Source organism: Siphateles boraxobius, unplaced genomic scaffold, assembly GCF_051911475.1.
Source record: "Siphateles boraxobius isolate OS27281-9 unplaced genomic scaffold, OSU_SipBor_1 65, whole genome shotgun sequence".
Lineage (NCBI taxonomy): Eukaryota > Metazoa > Chordata > Actinopteri > Cypriniformes > Leuciscidae > Siphateles > Siphateles boraxobius.
In genome coordinates, this window is record NW_027509192.1 from 2,473,624 (window position 1) to 2,494,854 (window position 21,231).

General features: G+C 41.2%; 1 protein-coding gene across 1 annotated transcript; it reads left to right on the forward strand.

The window, feature by feature from the left end:
• The first annotated feature begins 681 nt into the window (after positions 1–681).
• Positions 682–20,271, forward strand: snx33 (sorting nexin 33). Its single transcript, XM_077210286.1, has 2 exons — positions 682–3,124; positions 19,578–20,271. Exons 1-2 carry the CDS (start codon positions 1,717–1,719, stop codon positions 19,829–19,831), a joined length of 1,662 nt encoding a protein of 553 aa, XP_077066401.1. The 5' UTR covers positions 682–1,716; the 3' UTR covers positions 19,832–20,271.
• The last annotated feature ends 960 nt before the right edge of the window (positions 20,272–21,231 follow it).

A 21,231-nucleotide genomic window follows, 5' to 3' on the forward strand; every position in this document is an offset into this window, starting at 1 on the left:
AGCAACATTTGGTATGGCGAATTACATTATTCAACTAGATCCCCAGCAAAAGTCTAATTAATTAACTAGATAGGATTCGAATGAATTCACAAATAGCCTACATAGCCTTAAAAAACAAGGCAGGAGCGCACAGATTACTTGTAAGTACACGGTGTTCCTCACATGCTGACAAATCGTAAAAAATATTAGAGAAAGGTAAGGCAATATTATATGCCAGAATTTAAAATTCCATGCAATTCTTTTTTTTTTTTTTTTTTTTTGCAGCAATTAACGTTTTTTATTAGTTAGTGTAGGAAGGGCTTGCAATAATGTTAACAGCCAGTGAGTGGCGCTTCACTAGGTTCACAGAGGCGGAGCTGGACGTCAAGCCACACCCATTTGGCCTCGCGCCACTTGAAACGTTTGGTACAGTCACGTGGTTCTTGCTAGTTTTCTCAACGCTTTATTATGATGGACCAATCACATATATATATATATATATATATATATATATATATATATAAAGAGTTCTGCGCGGATTTCAAAGTAATCATCATTTGAAATTTTATATATCAAATATTATACTTCCTTATAAACAAATGTCTCCGATAACAAACAAACGTCCTCAAATTTGAATGTGGCTGAATGGCAGATTCGGACGCCCTGCGCCCTCAACTTTTTGCCTCATTTCCCATTCCCATTAATAACGCCAGCATTTGTCACTACAAAGGATTGTACACTATCTAGATGAGTTACTGTATTCAATCGGATGTGTGAGTTGACTAGAAACAGAATGTCTGCTAGAAACTGTTCCAGTCAGATCCTTCAGTTGTTTTCTTGACCGCCGGGCGGCGCCACAAGCGCAAATGTAAATCTCACACTAAACTGCGCGACTCTCATTGTTCGATCGTCACGTCATGGAAAGAGTTACTGCGTTTCTGCTCAAAGTAAAGAAATACTTCATGATAAACTCTTCACGGGCCTGTTGAATCACATCTCGAAGGAAATGCTTTGAGTGTACAGCGATTTGGATCTGGGGATTGTACATAGCTGCTATGCTTTAGATTAAGTTTTTGTTCTTTTGTTGGCGGAATGCAAAGGATGCATTTATTTCTCATCTCTATCCGGGACGGAATGTTGGTATAATGTTTTCATCTGGAGTTTAGTTCAGCCGGAGTTGCAAAACAGTTTGCAACTGTTTGTTTTTAAATATTTTCATAGCATGCAAGATGGCTAAAACTTTTGTTATGATGAGGCACTGAACTGAACTGAATGTGTTTGCCGGTTTCTCGCTGGACGGGATTTGTGGATTTATGGGTTTATTTTTTGCGGCTGAAGATTCTGGTTTTGTGGGAATAATGAAACGACATAAATTAAGGGAAGTTGGAGAATAACAACCTGACAGGGAGTTCCAACATGTAACTCTTTATCTACAAATGTAGAATATCGGATATTATTTCCGAGGAAAATTAAGATTCCCGTTGCCTTCTTTGTGGTCAGTAACTTTAAAAAGACTTGAAGATCTTTATCTTGAAGAATGTTATTTACCAACACCCTCAAAACTACTAGTTTTATTAAAGTGCTATGAATACATTAAGAAATAGTGCTGTATTACATACTCAGTTAAATTTTAATTTATCTAAGCCCTTTTTTTCTTAGATTTGCAGTCTGATATGAGGTAAGGGAACTTTTTTTTGGCCCATTTGTTTTTGCATCTGTCTTGCAAAAGTTACAAAAATGTCCCTGAGAGCCAAAGCCCTCTACACTTTCCAAAGTGAGAACAAGGAGGAGATAAGCATCAAGGAGAGCGAAGAGCTGGTTATCTTCGACGAGAACTCTGTGGACGGCTGGCTACAAGGGGAGAACAGCCGAGGAGAGCGAGGCTTGTTTCCTGCCTCGTACGTGCAGATCATTCGGGGCCGATCCGGGTCCAACCTGACGGATCAATCACTCAGTTCACCTGGAAGCTCTCCCGGTAAGGATTTGTCGTACATCCACACAACTACCCCGACCCCGCCGAGTGATGACGATGACGACTGGGACGACTGGGATGAAACCTCAACAGTGGTTGAGGATGAAGACCCTCGGAGAGGGGTGGGTGCCAATGGACATTCCCAAAGTCCATATTCCAACCCAAACGTCCACTACCGAACCAAGCCACAAATGGAGCGTCAGGACAGCATGTCGAGCAACAGGAAGGGCAGCATGGTGGGCAGAAACTTGAACCGATTCTCCAGCTTCGTGCGCTCAGGTGTGGAGGCCTTCGTACTTGGCGACGTTCCCATGATGGCCAAGATCGCAGAGTCGTACTCCATCGAAATGGGCCCCCGGGGGCCGCAGTGGAAGGAGAGCCCTCAACCCTTCTCCTGCTCCATTGAAGACCCCACCAAACAGACGAAGTTCAAAGGCATTAAGACGTACATCTCGTACCGCGTGACCCCCAGTCACATTGCCAGGCCGGTTTACCGCCGCTACAAGCACTTTGACTGGCTGTACAACAGACTACTGCACAAATTCACGGTAATTTCCGTGCCGCACCTCCCTGAAAAACAGGCCACGGGACGGTTCGAGGAAGACTTCATCGATAAGAGGAAGAGGAGGCTCATTTTATGGATGGACCACATGACCAGCCACCCGGTGCTGTCTCAATATGAGGGTTTCGAACACTTCCTCATGTGCGTAGACGACAAACAGTGGAAACTCGGGAAGAGGCGGGCAGAGAAGGACGAGATGGTCGGGGCTCATTTCATGCTCACGTTCCAGATTCCCAACGAGCATCAGGACCTTCAGGACGTGGAGGAGCGCGTTGACACCTTCAAGGCATTCGCCAAAAAGATGGACGACAGCGTGATGCAGTTGACGCACGTCGCGTCGGAACTAGTCCGCAAACACCTCGGAGGATTTCGGAAGGAGTTTCAGAGGCTGGGGAACGGATTCCAGTCCATCAGCCAGTCCTTCTTGCTGGACCCTCCTTACAGCTCGGACGCCCTGAGCAACGCCATCTCGCACACAGGCCGCACCTACGAGAACATCGGGGAGATGTTCGCCGAACAGCCCAAATATGACCTGTTTCAGATGCTGGATAAACTGTCGCTGTATCAGGGCCTGCTGTCCAACTTTCCAGACATCATCCACCTGCAGAAAGGTAAAGTGAGTTCGAAAAAAACTCAACTTGGTTCATCTTAGTGCTGTCAAATTGATTAATTGTGAATAATCGTAAATAACATAAAATCGCTATTAATCGCCTCTTACAAAAAAGTTTGTTTATATTATATATGTGTATATACATATATATTTATAATTTTATATATATATATATATATATATATATATATATACACATGTTAGATGCGATTAATCGATTTGACAGCACTAGTTCACCCACAACTGACTCTCTTTCAGGGTTTCTTTCTTCTGTGGTTATGTTAACTCAAATAAAATAAAAAAATCTTATTTTATTACAGCTAGTAGCCAAGACAACATATTTTTCATTTTACTAACTAAAACTGAAATAAAATAAAAAACACTCATAAAAATAAATAAAAAAAAGTAGAAAGACTAATTTCAGGGTTGTATTCTTTTGAACTCTTTCTCCGCCATTGACGGAAATGTCCTGCTTTCACTGTTGTACGGTAGGGGGGCGATATTACACAGCTTCTGTAAGATTTCTGAATCTTCTCATCAAAACATGTGAAGAAGAAGCAGAAATAAGTGATAGCATATGTAAGCAGATGCATGTAAAATAACACAATCATCAACATTAAATGGCACATAAATCAAAAATGCCTAATGCTATTAAATGAAATGTCGACCCAGGACGAGCTATAGGACTGTGAAGCTTTGGGGGTGTTGATGGACTCGATCTACTCCATCTGTGTTTTGATCATCGATCCGGATATAGTTATTGACAAAAGCACGATTTTCCCAGTTTTCTGCTCAAAATGTTGAATTTTTTTTTTTAAATGAAACTTATCCACATTCAAATGTTGATTCAAGAAGTAATGCATAAAGTTACTTAAGTTTTTCAGAGGGTCTGTTCTTTCTTTTGAAATATTGCATGTTCAGATATTCATACATCAAAATATTCTGGGGGCCATGAAACTTTTGTGAAAATGATGATAAATGCTGGCGTTGGCTGAACACTGGCGAGGAAAGAGTTAAAGATATTTGCTGATAAATGAGTTGAACACTTGTATTTTACACATTGGTGTTGAAATTCAGCATTCATCATTCATTGCATCACCTTAACCTTTTAAATGTTTTTTATACCCCTTAGTTTTGATGGTGTGCTTGTTTCTGAACCTACTGACTTGCTCGAATGTGGGACATGCAGCTGGACTGACCCAGTGACATCATGCCTGTAGGCAGCCAATCACACGTGTTGTTATTTATGAGCAGGGGTTAGTGGGCCTCGCATTGTGGACTGGAGTGAATTTTGTTGTAGATGATGTCAGGTCAGGTGATTTGCAGAGACATTTTAAAGCTGAAAAGTGATGCATCTGACATTTACAGGGAGTTAAGAAAGAGAAAGTTATGGCCCTGCTCCTGATGGGAAGCATCCTCTAAATCACAGGAAGTGAGGGGAAATAGTGTGATTAATCAGTGCACTCAAGTCCAAGACATTAAAGCTCAATCAGTTTGTGGCTCAGACAAGCTTCCAGTTTCATTATGATCCTTCTGTGGAATGTCATAGTGATGTTAAGAATGTCTCGCTCATGAGAGCTCAGACTTAACGTATGCTGGCTTCCTGACGCATAGTAAACGCCAGTATTTACTCTACAGGATGAAATTTGGACTCACTTTGGGCCTGTTTACACCTAGCCAGTTCATGCGTTTCCACTGATCGGATAGCTGTCCAATATGTTAAAACTGTTCCATTTACACTTGGCCATAACGAAACAAATATAAATGCCTATCTTCAAATCCAAATCACGTCAATGAAAGCTACATTTATGAACTGCATTTTATTAATCATGAGCTAATTTCAAGATTAAAGACCGCAATAGGAGAGTGAGCGGCATCAGCATTGGTGAGATAATTTAGTCTCACTGTTTTTAATGAAGATGATTGTGTGTTGAGCTTCAGGATGCAACGGCAGTTTAATTTTTGGCTTGCTGAAGACATCCTCAGCTGTTACAGTCACGCACGGTCATATCTGTAGCCTATAACACGCTCCCACGCATTTCTTTTCTACCATTTCGGGAGGAGTAAAATTGACACATGTGGCTTCAACAACCAGATGCATTTAGGCTTGTCCCGTTTTGATTTGAAATGCGTCTCAAATCAGTGATCGGATTTAAATCCATCTCGAAAGCATGAAGTGACCAGGTGTAAACAGGAACTTAAAGGGATAGGTCACCCAAAAATGAAAATTCAGTATTTACTCACCCTCATGTTGTTCCAACCCCGTAAGACCTTCGTTCATCTTCGGAACACAAATTAAGATATTTTTGATGAAATCTGAGAGCTGGATCAGTCCTCCATAGGCTTCTAAGGGATTGACACTTGTTCCCCGAAAAGTTATTAAAGACATCGTTAAAATAGTCCAAGTGACTACAGTGGCTCAATCTTAAGTTTATCAAGCGACGATAATACTTTTTGTGCGCAAAAACAAACAAAAATAACGACTTTATTTCAACTATTCATTTCCTTCTCTATGGCCTCTAGTCAGTTAACTTAGTATGATTGCGTAGAGCTACGTCACACGCAGGCTCACTATTGGCCGACGCTGGTCATGTGTGTGATGCGTGTGACGTATAACAACAGAAGCTTACGCTTTTACACTAGTGAACTGACTCGAGGCCCACAGAGAAGGAAATGAATAGTTGAAATAAAGTCATTATTTTTGTTTCAATTAGGGTTAGAAGAACTGTTGCCAAACAGATAACATGCTAGAAACATAATAATCACTGCGATAATGATCCAATCATAGACGCTTAGGCATTTGTCTATTTAGATCCAAACAGCAACCTTTTTTTTTTTTGACCGGGCAGTGTGTATTTGTATAGTGGTCATCAATCAATCAATCAATCAATCAATCAATCAATCAATCAATCAATCAATCAATCAATCAATCAATCAATCAATCAATCAATCAATCAATCAATCAATAATGGATATTTATGCTTTTCTGACCACTTAATTTGTTTTCATCATCATCATCATCATCTGTTCATTAATGCATAAAGTCATGCAGCTTGAATTTATTTAAAGATAATAAGCAATGCTCTTTTTTAATGTTTAAAGGTCCTTTATGATTCCAGACACTTTGAATTGGACCGGCCCAATCTCCAAAATCTCTCCCTCAAAAGATATACCAGCAAAACTGAACATGCAGCTTGCTTTGTTGGCAGAAAGAGTGATAGAGAGAGACGGGTCTGGTTCAGTGATATCTGTCAGCATTCAAACTGTAATTAAAGTGAGGATTTAATGTTGTTAAACAGGTTAATGCTGCATTGATGTGTTCATTGTGGTGAGATCAGTAGATTGTGGAGGAGAACAGAAATGTGTATCATCTTTATTACTGAGTTAATTTGCTGAAGGCGTGATGGGTCACATGACCGAGGCACATGCCAGACCCCAGATTTACGGTTAATGATTTGGAATCAATGGAATATAGATTTATTCCCAGAAAGTAGTAGTGATTTCAGAGTCCCTAAATCATTAGTGTGCCTTTTAGGTTTGTTAAAGTAGCATTATTCTCTTTAAGTAGAATTAGTTAGTGCTTATCAAACAACCGCCCTAAGCAAACAATCGACGTGTGAGTGTGTTGAAAGGAGGCCAGTATGATTGCTCCAGTTTCACGTCCACACCCATATAACGGTCGTAACATGATTACTGTTCATGTTTAGACACAATGGATCTTAGTGTACAATGGATAATGGTGTTTTTAAATAATCAAGTTGCTAATGGCAACTAAAGGACACAGAACACGCCTCCTACAATAGAAGTCGATTAGAGTTTAGTATATTGTGCTGCTGATGTCAGACAGGCAGATTTAGCAACACTCGTTGATTCATTGTTGAATCATCATTGATGTTTGACTTAAGTTCAATATTTAATTTGCTCATTAATCCCTTGAATCAGTGTTCATTTAGTATCATTGACATGTAATTATAAGTTTGATTAATATTTTAGTTATTTTAATATGCATATAAATACCTTTATATAAATAACTTTTTTATATGTGTATATAGTGTTTAATATATTTTTGTTTTTAGTTATATTTTCAGTTTTATTATTTATTATTTCTGAATCAACCCAAATACATTAATTTATACCAACAAAATTAGTTTTTGTGGGTTCAGAAATGGGTAACAATTGCAGGTTAACACTTTTTATGATGTAATAATAGTAAAAATTATGTAGAGATTTGATTGTATAGAAATATGTTCGGCTATGATATATTTGTTCATAGTAATCTATATATATATAACAATAGTTAGGGATGCACGATACATCGGCCACCATATCGTTATTAGCCGACATATGTTCATTTTTAATGTTATCGTTATCGGGCTAAGACAATTTGGCTGATATATTAAAGCTGATAAATAATGTATTTTTTCTTCAGCTGAGACACGTCAGGTGCGTGATGGTTTTGAATTGCTTGAAATATGATTGGGATCACTTTGAAAAAGGAGAATACAGTTAAGTGCAACATGTGTAGCGCAAGTCTGTCATATAAGCTACATCAAATTATGATGAGAAGATCATCATAATTGTGTGCTTGGGATGGTGAGACTTTCTCAGGCTCTCAAAAATTATATAAAAATTTGGATTTAGATTTTTTGGCCTATATATCATTTATCGGTATCGGACAAAATTTTCATATAGGTGCATCCCTAAATATCAGGGCTTATTTATATTACTTATATTGATTTTGTAATCAGGCTCTCAAATATTATATAAAAATTTGGATTTAGATTTATTGGCCAATACATCATTTATCGGTATCGGCCAAAATTTTCATATTGATGCAGCCCTAAATATCAGGGCTTATTTATATTATTTATATTGATTATGTCAACAGAAAATGTAATTTTAGTGGCAAGAAGACTTAAATAAATAAACAAAATGACCAGTGACATTCATTAAAGCAAGTAATAAATCTGATAAAATGTTAGTTTTTTCCTCTGATCTCCCTGCTGTAGGTAAACAACAAATGAGGACATCCTAAAGGGGCTTGTCCTGCAGTTAGGGGACAGTTAATTGTCTTTAACGTTTTGACTGCGATATCTTAAAATTGAGCATCTGTTTCTCTTGTGAGCCGCACGACAGCACAGGGAGAGATCAAAGAGAACCAATGAACTGAGGAAAAACAACTCATGACCCAGGGAAATAATAACAGCCCTCTCTTAGCACGCTCCGTTCGGCTTTTAAGCGTCCCGGCCAAAGAGCCGTAATCAGATCCGCCGTGGGACGCCAGGACACTTGACCTGATGAGTCAGCTTGAACCCAACCGACTCCTCGAATTAAAGGCTATGGAAATATTTAGGTCTTCCAAAACCAGTGGGAAATGAATTTGGATTTTACTCCTTAACATCTCCCACCTTAGCAAATAGGGAGAGAATGAAAAATACGAGTAAAAACAAAAGGCGTTCCAGGCCTCGGGCTCCGCGTGTACAGTAGTCATGAACTCTTTGGCTTTTATGGGTGTTGGTCTGATTTTAATATTGCCAGTAATACACACTCTCTCACACACACGTCAGAGTTGTGCATTTTTGTTGCTTTTAGCTTTGAAATAAAGAGAAATAACATGTCAGGGCAAGACCTTGAATTCCTCTCCAACTCTGAGCTGCTCTAGGCTAACTTGCAGGAAGTGAGCCGGATTTGTACTTCATGCATGTGTCTTAAATAATCAAGAAGTGTAGCGTGGATGAAGAGGAGAGGCACACAAGACTGCATATGATCGCTCCACACCTGTGCTGTAATAACAGAGCTGAGAACACGGAGCTAACTTAGATTTTACTCACAATGTTATACTTTAGCCACACTTAAGGAGTTAAAGGGATCGTTCACCCAAAAATTCTGTCATCATTTACTCACCCTCATGTTGTTCCAAACCTGTACGAGTTTCTTTCTTCTGCTGAACACTAAAGAAGATATTTTGAAGAATATGGGTAACCAAACAGTTGATGGACCCCATTGATTTGATAGTCTTGATCGTTTTTTCCATATACTATCTCACCAACTGTTTGGACATTCTTCAGATATTTTTGACAACCAATTTCACTTTTCTGACCTACTTTTAAGTGCTCCAAAGGTGATTTTAAGGCATCACTTTTGTGATCATGCTTATGCTAATCATAAATTGCCTGTTGAATGCTCTTTTTTAGCATTTAATGTTTGAGTTTTGCAGTCAAATGCTTATATATCTCCTTATTTCTTTCATGATCTGTTCAGTTTTTGATCAGTAAAAACTAATAAAGTGGTCATGTACTGGATGTATGAAATGTCAGGCATCCTAGCAGAGTAACAAAACTTAATATTGAAAAGCATACATTTATATTAACCTAATATACTTCTTTTTGTACAAGTGTTTTGCTTGAAAAGCATGCTTGTGCAATTTTTTTGGCCTACCTTTATGGTTTGTTTCTCCCCTTCTGGTGTCTGAGAATTTGCTCTGGGATAAATTGAGCTGTGACTGTTTTTTCCCGTCTGAAATTCCTCTGTGTTTCCGCGGCGGTGCTGTTAGACACATTAAAAGCCGCTCTGAGGCTTCAGGTCAGTTATTCTTTGTGCTGTTAACATTCGTTTCACCTCAAAGACTGAGAGAAAGCTCAGATCATACACTGATCCTATTTCTGACTGCAATTAGCATCATGCTAGCTTATGTGGTATATTATATATTAGGTTGTTTGTAATATCAGAATGAGGTTTTTCTAATTTAAGAAAGTATAACACAAGTATGTTGTATATCGAGAGTATGAAGAGCTACAATGATTTGTTATGTTTACTTGAAGTAACTTGAGTAGGAAATGTTAGTTAATTGGTTAGCTGGAAGCACAACAGAAATGTTTACTTCGACATTTTGCTTAATTTAAATTACTTGAAATTGTATTATTTAATTCAGAAGACACTATTTTCCTGGTTAATACTATGTAGATCAATAAGCTGTATGGTTTTTGATTAGACACTGACTAAAATGGGTGCCAAGTGAGTTTGTTTTCCCTCTGAAAGCCCCGAGACTTTCCCTCAGAGTAAATTGAAGCCATATATATATACTAGTGTTTATATTGGGAAAACAAATAAATAGACACTCACTGACCACAAAAAGTGATGTACAGACTTTTTACGGATGCACAACTTCCTCTTTTAATGGCTCTGTTAGCACACATTTGCATGTTGGAAAATACAGAAGAGGAATTCACTTAATTCCTGTCATTCGCGGAGTGCGGTAATAGCATGTCTGTGGTCCATTAGAGAGGACGAATCAAATTAAACTCTCTTTTAAAGCTTTGTTTACTGAACATCATAGAACAAAGTGAGCAAAACAAAATGTTTGGAATGAAAGAAATGTGAGCACAACTTTGATAATAAGAAATGTTTTTTGAGCAACAAATCAGCATATTAGAATGATTTCTGAAGGATCATGTGACATAAGACTGGAGTATTGATGCTGAAAATTCAGTTTTTAATCACAGGAATAAATTACAATTCTACATTCAGACTTTAATTTGTAACATCTTGCGTTTTGCATGTGAGATATTGTAATGCATCTGTCATATTGAGCATGGCTTTTTTGAATTCAGTCCTGCAGACTTGTGTGTGTTCGAGTGAATAGAGAGTCAGTGCTGGACCGTTCCTGGTACCGCTGGACACTTATTCTGTCCCTCCGTCGTGAAAAAGTCACCCTACTGTTTCATTGTCCTCTAGAAAAACATCATGGAAAATAGGTTGTTTTCCTTTGCTTTTTGTCACGTTACTGCTCTCATTAATGTCAACGCCTTTTTAGTGTTTTGGCAGTCTGGCAAAATGAACGCTTGTCTGAACTACGCCAGTGTGCAGAGATTAGCCAATCATTACAGAGGTCATTTACATGTCATTTGCATACATAGTTTTAAATGGTGTACATCCATATGAGATCAATATCAGTAGCATAATACTGTTTAATAAGCAGTTTTATTTTATATTGTATATGGGTCGCAATGTAGAGATCACATGACCAGCCAAATATGACAAAATTGGCAGCTTTATCTTGTTAAACTCCCTGTTATTGGATATTTTCATCCAAAATGTGAAAATGAATGTGTGTGAATAGCGCATTTCTACAACAGCATTAGTAACAGACATTTGATTTTTGTATGAACTGTTTTTCATGCATGAAAGCCCATTTTAGCCACATAAGAAAACACATGGTCAATCGTAATTATGACACATGATAAAAAGTTGAAATTATGACCTACTAATTCATATTTCTGAGAAATTTAAATTATGAGATAAAAAGTGAAAATATGAAGAAAAAACAATTAATTATGATATGCTAGGAAAGTTTTTGACTCTTATTTGTAACATGTCATAATTTTTCATAATACATTTTGAGAAAGTTAAAATTATTACTAAGTCATAATTATGTGTTGGTCAAAGTTATTACATACTAAGTCATAATTTATATAATTATGAGATTTAAAAAGTCAAAATTATGATATACTAAGAACATTTTCGACTTATTTTCAATTTATTTTCATAGATGAGTCAAAATTAGGCTATAAGATAAAAAGTGGAAACTTTGAGATGAAGTTGAAATTATGGCATACTAAGTCATAAGTATGTGATGGAAGTCAAGACAATTCAGAATTGAGATCAGTTGAAATGATGAGATAAAAGCCAAAATTATGACAAGTCTTTATTACAGAAAAAGTCAAAATTACTTTGTCAAAATTTCATGTCAATTTTTACTTTTCATCTCATATTCCTGACAGTCATAATTTCGCATTTATTTTAATGCGATTATAGTGACTTTTTATCTCATAATAGCGATTTGCCAAAGCATGATTTATGTTCCCTATCTGTTGGAAATGGGTTTCCATTCCTCAGGACAAAATGCTACAAAAAGTGTAACAATCAGCCATTTCTCTCAATGTGGTTAGAAATGATTTCCAAAAATAAATATGCAAACCACAACCTTGTTTATGGGGGAAAATATTGTCTTATTTTAGATGTTTGGTGAGGGAATGCAAACACAAGGTCTTTGCATACGGTCTGAGCTTTCATTTGACTGTACTCGTTTGTTCTTTGTGGTGTTTTCACAGTGGGTTTGTAATCCGTCAGTCTGTGTGGACTGAAGGGAAATAAAGTAATATATTGCTGTGTATCAAATCCCAAACACAAAGAACACAGGGCTGGACTTCCTGGGTCAGATTATAGGTGTGTACAGCACTGTCAAACACTGACCTCTGATCAATCATACACACTCCATATCTAATCCCTGACAGTCTCTGTCTTCTGTGCTACAGATGTGATGATTTAGTGGATCTGTCTATCTGTTCAGGTCTCCAGATTCAGTCGTGTTTCTCTGCGAGTTCTGTGACTCAGCGGCTCCGTTCAGATCTCGGATTCTCATGAGCGTGCGAGTGCTTTGTTCTGTCACAACAGGACGTGAATGATTAGAACCGGTTATGCTGGAAACGTGAAATGAATACGGGACAAAAGGCACTTTTATCTGACAAGTGAAAAAGATCTGAGGTTTACTGAGCTGTGAACATTTAAAAATAATTTAGTATTTTTTCCTAATACTGGAGCCTCTTTTGTATGGAAGCTTGTTTCTGCCACTAAATAAATAAATAAATAATAATAATTGCGACTTTTTATATCACAATTCTGACTTTTTTTCTCGCAATTGCGAGTTTACACCTCGCAATTCTGACTTTATTTCTCACAATTGCAAGATATAAAGTCAGATTTGCGTGAAATAAAGTCGCAATTGCATTATAAAGTCAGAATTGTATGTTATAAAGTCGCAATTGCGTGTTATAAAGTCAGAATTGCATGTTATAAAGTCGCAATTGCGTGTTATAAAGTCAGAATTGCATGTTATAAAGTCGCAAATGCGTGTTATAAAGTCAGAATTGCATGTTATAAAGTCACAAATGCGTGTTATAAAGTCAGAATTGCGAGATATAAAGTCAGAATTGCGTGTTATAAAGTCAGTTCCCTTTCAAGGGAACTTCGAGCTGCGTCAAACGCTGCGGGAACGCCCCTGCGTTGTGCGTCATGAAGCACGTATGGAATCAGCCCAATGGAGAGATGAAACGTCATAGGCGGGTGACGTCATCGACCAGGAAACTATAAAGCACCCCAAAAACACAAGCGCATTAGCTTCTGTGCTTTCAGTCGCGCTACATGTGAATCTGTCCCTGTGTGATATTGTCTGTCTTACATACCCTGCACCACACAAACAATTTATCCCTATATATATATATATTGAGAGATTATGGCGGACGAACAGCAGTTTAGAAAGTGTGTTCCTCCCTGCTCGCGTTATTTAACGAGCGGGGATACACATGATCTTTGTGTTGTTTGTTTGGGAGTTCAGCATGCCCAGTTTGCTCTCGAGGGAGCAGACTGTGAGCATTGCGAGCGTTTGCCGTTAAGGACGCTCCGCTCCCGCCGATCGCTCTTTGAGGAGAGCGGTTCGGTGCGCGCTCCCCGCGGTTCGGGTCCCGCTTCTGCCGAGGCAGAGCGGCGGCGCTTATCGTGGGGATCGCAGATGGATCTCACAGCGGGGTTTGAGACGGGCTCTGCCTTATCTCTCCCTTCACCTGTGAGATCCAGTGCCTCAGTCCCGGGTTCGGAAGCACGCGCTGCGGTTTCTTCCGCTCGGGCTGAGGCACCAATGCTGCAGCTATCCAGTTCTGAGGAACTTGATGTTGTTAGTGTTGAGGGAGATGTGGAGGATTCGCCACCCCACACTCCTGAGAGTGATGAGCTTATGGAGGTGTTAACAAGAGCTGTTGAAAAACTTAATATTGAATGGCCAGTGACTAGACAGGAGTCTGTTTCTAAATCAAAGTTGGATGAGAGATTTTTGCCGTCACGTGTGCAGCCTCCACGCCGGTGCCTGCCGTTTTTCCATGATCTCCACACCGAGGTGTCGAAATCATGGAGAAAACCGGTGTCATATAGAGTGTTTAGTCCCCAGACTTCAACATACGCTAATGTTATGGGAGCCAAGGCTCATGGTTATGGTGCTTTGCCTCGTGTGGAAGAGACGCTTGCGAGCCATCTCTCCCCCGAAGCAGCATCATCTTTTAAGGCACCGGCATTACCCACCAAGCCTTTAAGAAACACTTCGGCTTTGGTGGGTAAAGCATATTCGGCAGCAGGTCAGGCTGCGTCATGTCTGCATACTATGTCAATCTTGCAGGCATACCAGGCTGATCTGCTAAGGGACATGAGTGAGAGTGAGGAGGTCAGTACTGACGTAGTTCGCGAACTGCGTCAGGCTGCTGATTTATCCCTGCGTGCCACCAGAGAATCGGCCAAATTAATGGGTCGTTCTATGGCAGCTCTGGTGGCCGCAGAAAGACATTTGTGGTTAAATCAGACTAATATTAAAGAGAGAGAAAAAGCTTTTCTTTTAGATGCTCCTCTTTCTCCCATGGGGTTGTTTGGTGATGCTGTGAATTCAGTTATCGATAAATTCCAAGAAGAAAAGAAACAAACTGCAGCTTTTAAAAAGTTTCTTCCCCTTAAAGTTCATGTCCCTGGGGCTGCTGGGCGGGAGCAGCCCCGGCCGTCTTCGAGCTCATCACATAGAGCGCAGCAGAGGCAGAGTGTCGCGTCTCGTGCTCCCCCTGCTGGACAGTGGGCTCAGCCGCGACACTCTCAGCCGAAGCCTTCTCCCAGTAGAACTGATCTGAGGACAGTTATATTGGCTAAGAAGGCTTCGGCTAAGAAGAAGTCCTGACGCCAAGCCGTTCAGGATGCTGAGGGTGGTCCCCACCGAGGCGGAAAGGTGTTCACCTCTTTTTACGGTGCCCATTCCTCCTCGGTGCCCTCAGGGGCTCGTTCTGCCAACCCCGCCTTTATGCCGGGGCACAGACGATCCCAGCGAGCGCTTTCCCGAGGGACGCTCGCTCCCTCTGAGGAGGGTCTCAGAGCGGTCAGACCAGTTGTTCCCTGCCGGTGCGCCGTTACAGGGCGCTGCGTCTGCTGCTCAAGTTACACCAGAGGCCAGTCTCGAGAGGCTGGTACCCTTAGTAGAATTTCTGGAAGAGTGGAAAAGCCTTCCAAAAATATCTCATTGGGTCCTGCAGACAGTAGAAAAGGGTTATGCTATCCAGTTCAGGTGTCGTCCACCAAAATTCAGAGGGGTTCTGCACACAGTGGTGGGCCCCGAGCAGGCTCTGGTATTGGAACAAGAGGTGAAAACGCTCCTTCAAAAAGAGGCTATAGAACGGGTTCCTCCTCCCAGTTTGGAGTCAGGTTATTACAGCCGATATTTCATCGTTCCAAAGAAGTATGGGGGGTTGCGTCCAATTTTAGACCTGCGCATATTGAATCGCTCGGTAGGGAAGCTAAAATTCAAGATGCTCACTATCAAGCAGATCGTGTCTCAAATCAAGTCCGAGGACTGGTTTGTCACGATAGATCTGAAGGACGCATACTTCCATGTGTCCATCCTTCCACAACACAGGAAGTTCCTGAGGTTCGCCTTCGGGGGCGAGGCGTACCAGTACAGGGTTCTTCCGTTTGGCCTAGCTTTATCTCCCCGCACTTTCACGAAATGCATGGATGCAGCACTAGTGCCTCTGAGGCTTCAGGGCATTCGTATTCTCAATTACATCGACGATTGGTTGATTTTAGCTCAGACCGAGCAGTTGGCGGTTCGGCATCGAGATGTCGTCCTCGCTCATATCAGAAAGTTGGGGTTGAGGCTGAACGCAAAGAAAAGTGTATTATCTCCTTCCCAGAAGACCACTTTTCTGGGTGTCGTTTGGGATTCGGTATCGATGCGGGCGCGACTCTCTCCGACCCGCATCGCTTCGATTCTCTCAGCTGTGAAACAAGTGAAGCTAGGCCAGCTACTCACTGTCAAGCAGTTTCAGAGACTGTTGGGTCTGATGGCAGCAGCGTCCAACGTTATACCTTGCGGCCTGTTGTACATGAGACCGCTACAGTGGTGGCTCAGGACCAAGGGATTCTCCCCTGAGGGGAAATCCGCTCCGCACGTTCAAAGTCACGCGGCGCTGCCTTCGTGCTCTGGTCATGTGGAGAGAAACTTGGTTCCTATCCAAAGGTCCTGTGCTGGGGGCTCTTTGTCGTCGCATAACGCTAACGACGGATGCTTCCCTCACAGGGTGGGGGGCGGTCATGAGTGGTCGCCCAGCCCAAGGTCTGTGGCAGGATCATCATCTTTCGTGGCACATAAATTGTCTAGAGATGTTGGCTGTGTTTCAGGCTCTGAAACACTTCCTAACAGACCTGAGAGGCCATCATGTGTTAGTTCAATCAGACAACACGTCGGTGGTCTCTTATATAAATCATCAGGGGGGCCTGCGGTCTCGCCGGCTTTACAAGTTGGCCCGTCAGATCCTCCTGTGGTCCCAAGGGAAGCTACTATCTCTGAGAGCAATGTATCTCCCTGGGTATTTGAATGTGGTAGCAGACTCCCTGTCGAGGCGGGGGCCGAGGCCAGGGGAATGGAGACTCCACCCCGAGGTGGTGGAGCTCCTTTGGTTGAGTTTCGGTCGCGCCGAGGTGGACCTATTCGCTTCCAAGGAGACCACTCATTGTCATCGGTGGTTCTCCATCACTCTTCCAGCCCCCCTGGGGTTGGATGCTATGGTGCAGCCGTGGCCGAGGTCACGTCTGTACGCCTTTCCCCCGATTGCTCTGTTACCAGGAGTTCTGGAGAGGGTCCGCCGGGACGGGGTCGGTCTACTACTAGTAGCCCCGTTCTGGCCGGCCCGAGTATGGTTTGCGGACCTGATTTCTCTCCTGGACGGTTCTCCTTTGGAGCTCCCGGTCAGGAGGGATCTACTCTCCCAGGCGGGGGGCACGATACTTCACCCCCGCCCAGAATTGTGGAAACTGTGGGCTTGGCCTCTGAGGGGGCCCAGCTCATAGACTCCGGTCTCTCAACCGAGGTTGTTGAGACCATTCTTAACTCCAGAGCTCCATCCACGAGGAAGCTTTATGCCTTGAAGTGGAAATTTTTCACTTCTTGGTGTGGAGAACACCTGCAGGACCCAGTTAACTGCCCAGTGGGTGCAGTGCTGGAATTCCTGCAGGAGCGCTTCTCCACAGGGTTATCCCCCTCCACACTAAAGGTGTATGTGGCGGCACTAGCTGCTTACCACGTCCCTTTCAGTGGAGTTTCTCTTGGGAGACACCCGCTTATAACTCGTTTCCTCCGTGGCACTTTGAGGCTGAGGCCAGCAGTTCGTACGAGGGTGCCGACTTGGGATCTGGCCATTGTATTAGAAGGTCTTTCCCTAGCTCCTTTTGAACCTATCGAAGAAGTTCCCGAGAAGTTTCTCACTTTTAAGACTATCTTTTTGCTTGCTATCTCTTCACTAAAAAGAATCGGAGATTTGCAGGCTCTGTCGGTTTCACCCTCGTGCCTGGAATTTGCACCTGGCATGGTTAAAGCTTTTCTGCATCCTAGACCAGGTTACGTTCCTAAGGTTCCTACTAATATTGTTAGACCTACGGTTCTGCAGGCTTTCTGTCCTCCTCCATTTATGTCATCGGACCAGGAGAAACTTAATTCACTCTGCCCTGTTAGGGCATTAGACGCTTATGTCCACAGAGCTGCCCTGTGGAGGAAATCAGAACAACTTTTTGTATGTTTCGGGCCACCCAGGAAAGGGTGTCCGGCGTCTAAACAGAGAATGAGCAAGTGGGTGGTTGAGGCTATCTCACTTGCTTATGAGTCGGCTGGCCAGCCTTCACCTTTGGTTGTCCGAGCTCACTCTACCAGGAGTATGGCTGCTTCTAAAGCTCTTTTGTCGGGGGTTTCCCTGAGTGATGTTTGTGATGCGGCTGGATGGTCTTCATCGCATACTTTTATTAAGTTCTATGACCTAGACTTAAGCTCTACCCCTGGGGCACAGGTGCGCTCGTCCTCTGTGCGCTAGTCTCACATGACGGTCATTTGGTCCTATGGCGACGTGGGTATTCGCGTTCCCGCAGCGTTTGACGCAACTCGAAGTTCCCTTGAAAGGGAACATCTCGGTTACGTATGTAACCCTAGTTCCCTGATAGGGAACGAGACGCTGCGTCGCTCCGCCATACTCCCGGCACTCCCGTTAGCGCTTCCTTCAAGCCTATCAGAAGCTAATGCGCTTGTGTTTTTGGGGTGCTTTATAGTTTCCTGGTCGATGACGTCACCCGCCTATGACGTTTCATCTCTCCATTGGGCTGATTCCATACGTGCTTCATGACGCACAACGCAGGGGCGTTCCCGCAGCGTTTGACGCAGCGTCTCGTTCCCTATCAGGGAACTAGGGTTACATACGTAACCGAGACGAATTGCATGTTATAAAGTCACAAATGCGTGTTATAAAGTCAGAATTGCGAGATATAAAGTCGCAATTGCGTTATAAAGTCAGAATTGCGAGATATAAAGTCAGAATTGCATGTTATAAAGTCGCAATTGCGTGTTATAAAGTCAGAATTGCATGTTATAAAGTCGCAATTGCGTGTTATAAAGTCAGAATTGCGAGATATAAAGTCGCAATTGCGTGTTATAAAGTCAGAATTGCGAGATATAAAGTCAGATTTGCATGTTATAAAGTCGCAATTGCGTGTTATAAAGTCAGAATTGCATGTTATAAAGTCGCAAATGCGTGTTATAAAGTCAGAATTGCATGTTATAAAGTCGCAATTGCGTGTTATAAAGTCAGAATTGCGAGATATAAAGTCAGAATTGCGTGATATAAAGTCGCAATTGCGTTTTATAAAGTCAGAATTGCGCGATATATATAATTCAGAATTTTGTGATTTAAAGTCGCAATTGCGTGTTATAAAGTCCAAATTTATGGGGGAAAAAAAGACTGACTATTTTCCTCTTAGAATAGTTTATATCTCACAATTCTGACTTTATAACATGCAATTGCGACTTTATATCTCACATTTCTGACTTTATAACACGCAATTGCGACTTTATATTTCACAATTCTGACTTTATACTTCACGCAATTCTGACTTTATAACACGCAATTGCGACTTTATATCTCACAATTCTGACTTTATATATCACGCAATTCTGACTTTATAACACGCAATTGCGACTTTATATCTCAAAATTCTGACTTTATAACACGCAATTGCAACTTTATTTTACGCAATTCTGACTTTATATCTCGCAATTCTGAGAAATAAAGTCAGAATTGTGAGATAAAAAGTCGCAATTACCTTTTTTATTTTTCATTCTGTGGCGGAAACAAGCTTCCATACTTTTGGCATTTGCTATGCAGAGCAAGAGTTAGAAAAAGCGTGATGTAATGTAAAGGTTAACCCTTGTTATGTTTGAATTTTGGGAAAGATTTACCTACGCTGCAGGTCAAATTGCACCATTGCTAGTGGTTGACTAGTAGTTAGTGCATATATTTGAACATATTTAAAACCTCTCTTTTGCTTCTTTTCAGGTGCTTTTGCAAAGGTAAAAGAGTCTCAGCGTATGAGCGACGAGGGGAAGATGGACCAAGAAGAAGCAGACGGCATTCGCAAGCGCTGCAGGACTGTGGGATTCGCCCTGCAGGCAGAGATGAACCACTTCCACCAGCGCAGGGAGGTGGATTTCAAAGAGATGATGCAGGCGTATCTCCGCCAACAGATCGCCTTCTACCAGCGCGTAGGTCAGCAATTGGAGAGAACCCTTCGCATGTACGAGAGCCTTTAGAGCCTGACCTTTGACCTCTGGACTGTAATGGAGATACAACACTCCTGTGGACGGATATGCAAACACTTTTTACTCCCAAAGTTGGAATTTTTGAGGTATTTTCCGGGACATTCTCGCTTCTGCACTTAAAAATGTCACTTTTAACCCCAGAAAACAACAATGCAGATGCCTTTGATGAACCATACATGTATATCTTCATGTTTTGAATTTTATTTAAATGCCTGTTAGATCAGTCTTTTAGATTGCCTGTTACTTTTTAAAATATTTTTTATTCGATACTCACAGAGTCAGGTGTGTGAATGATGTTACCTTCGTGTTAGCAGGTGCAGACGCTAATCTGACGGCAAAAACTGGTCATATGACAGAAGTTGTTTACGCATTAGTTTGCTAAAATGCAATTATCTCTTGAAAACATCAACATTAAAAACATTGTGACACCGTGTCTTATCCAGGCGCAATGCAACAAACAAAGTGTCCAAAAAAAAGTTTAACTTAAAATTTTCTGTTTATGTGAGTTGCTCGTATAATTGCCCCCTCTGAAACCTTGTTGGTCCTAAAGCCTGTTACAGTGAACCTCACTGTGAGCTACGAAGTTGATAATTGACGGTTTAGTTTTTAAATAATCATGTTTAACAGCAGAATTCGTGGTGAAAAACTACATTACCCATGATGCTGTGCAGCATCATGGGAAATTCCACCAATCAGATCGCTACAGTGCAAAAAGCTATTTAGCTCCACCCACTCCCGCGAATATACATATATATATATATATATATATATATATATATATATATATATATATTCGCAAGATATTTTGTTTTTATATATAGCTAATCAATATTTTTTAAATGAGTGTTCTTATATTTATCAATCGTTTTGATGATGCCATTTGCAATGCTTCGTGGGATTGTAGATCTTTCCATCACTAAAGCCATTAAGTATACAGTCTTGTACCTTTTGTACTTTTGTTTCATTTTCAAATACTTTTGCTTTAAATCAAATTTGTAATGTTGTGATTCACCTCGTAGCTGATTGGCTTGGTTCATGGCTTAAAACGCTTTAACAAAGTTTTTTCCAAAGAATGGAAAAAATACTGAAAAAGTGGGTGGGCGCTGTTGCACTCTATTAAACAAAACATGTTCTGATTGGCTGGAATTTGTTGCTTTGGCGCAACATTTGGCTTTTAGTGACGATAGTAACATGACTTGGCACTTGGGACGTTCAACTGCTAAATTTGTTTGGACTAGATGAGCAAAGAATTAAACCCACATAGCAGGTTCCTGAGGCTTCTGCTCACTTCCAGGAAGTTTAATCAGATATCATGTTAAACTAGTTCCCCCTCAGGCAGCAGAAGATTCCTGAGTTTGCGTGAAAGTAAGTTTTCTGATTTGATGCAATGA

Bases quoted from the DNA above. Each gene is read 5' to 3' on its own strand.
- snx33 (XM_077210286.1), top strand. From the start codon at position 1,717: ATGTCCCTGAGAGCCAAAGCCCTCTACACTTTCCAAAGTGAGAACAAG. The intron at 3,125-19,577 runs GTAAAGTGAGTT...GCTTCTTTTCAG, and splicing joins CATCATCCACCTGCAGAAAG to GTGCTTTTGCAAAGGTAAAA.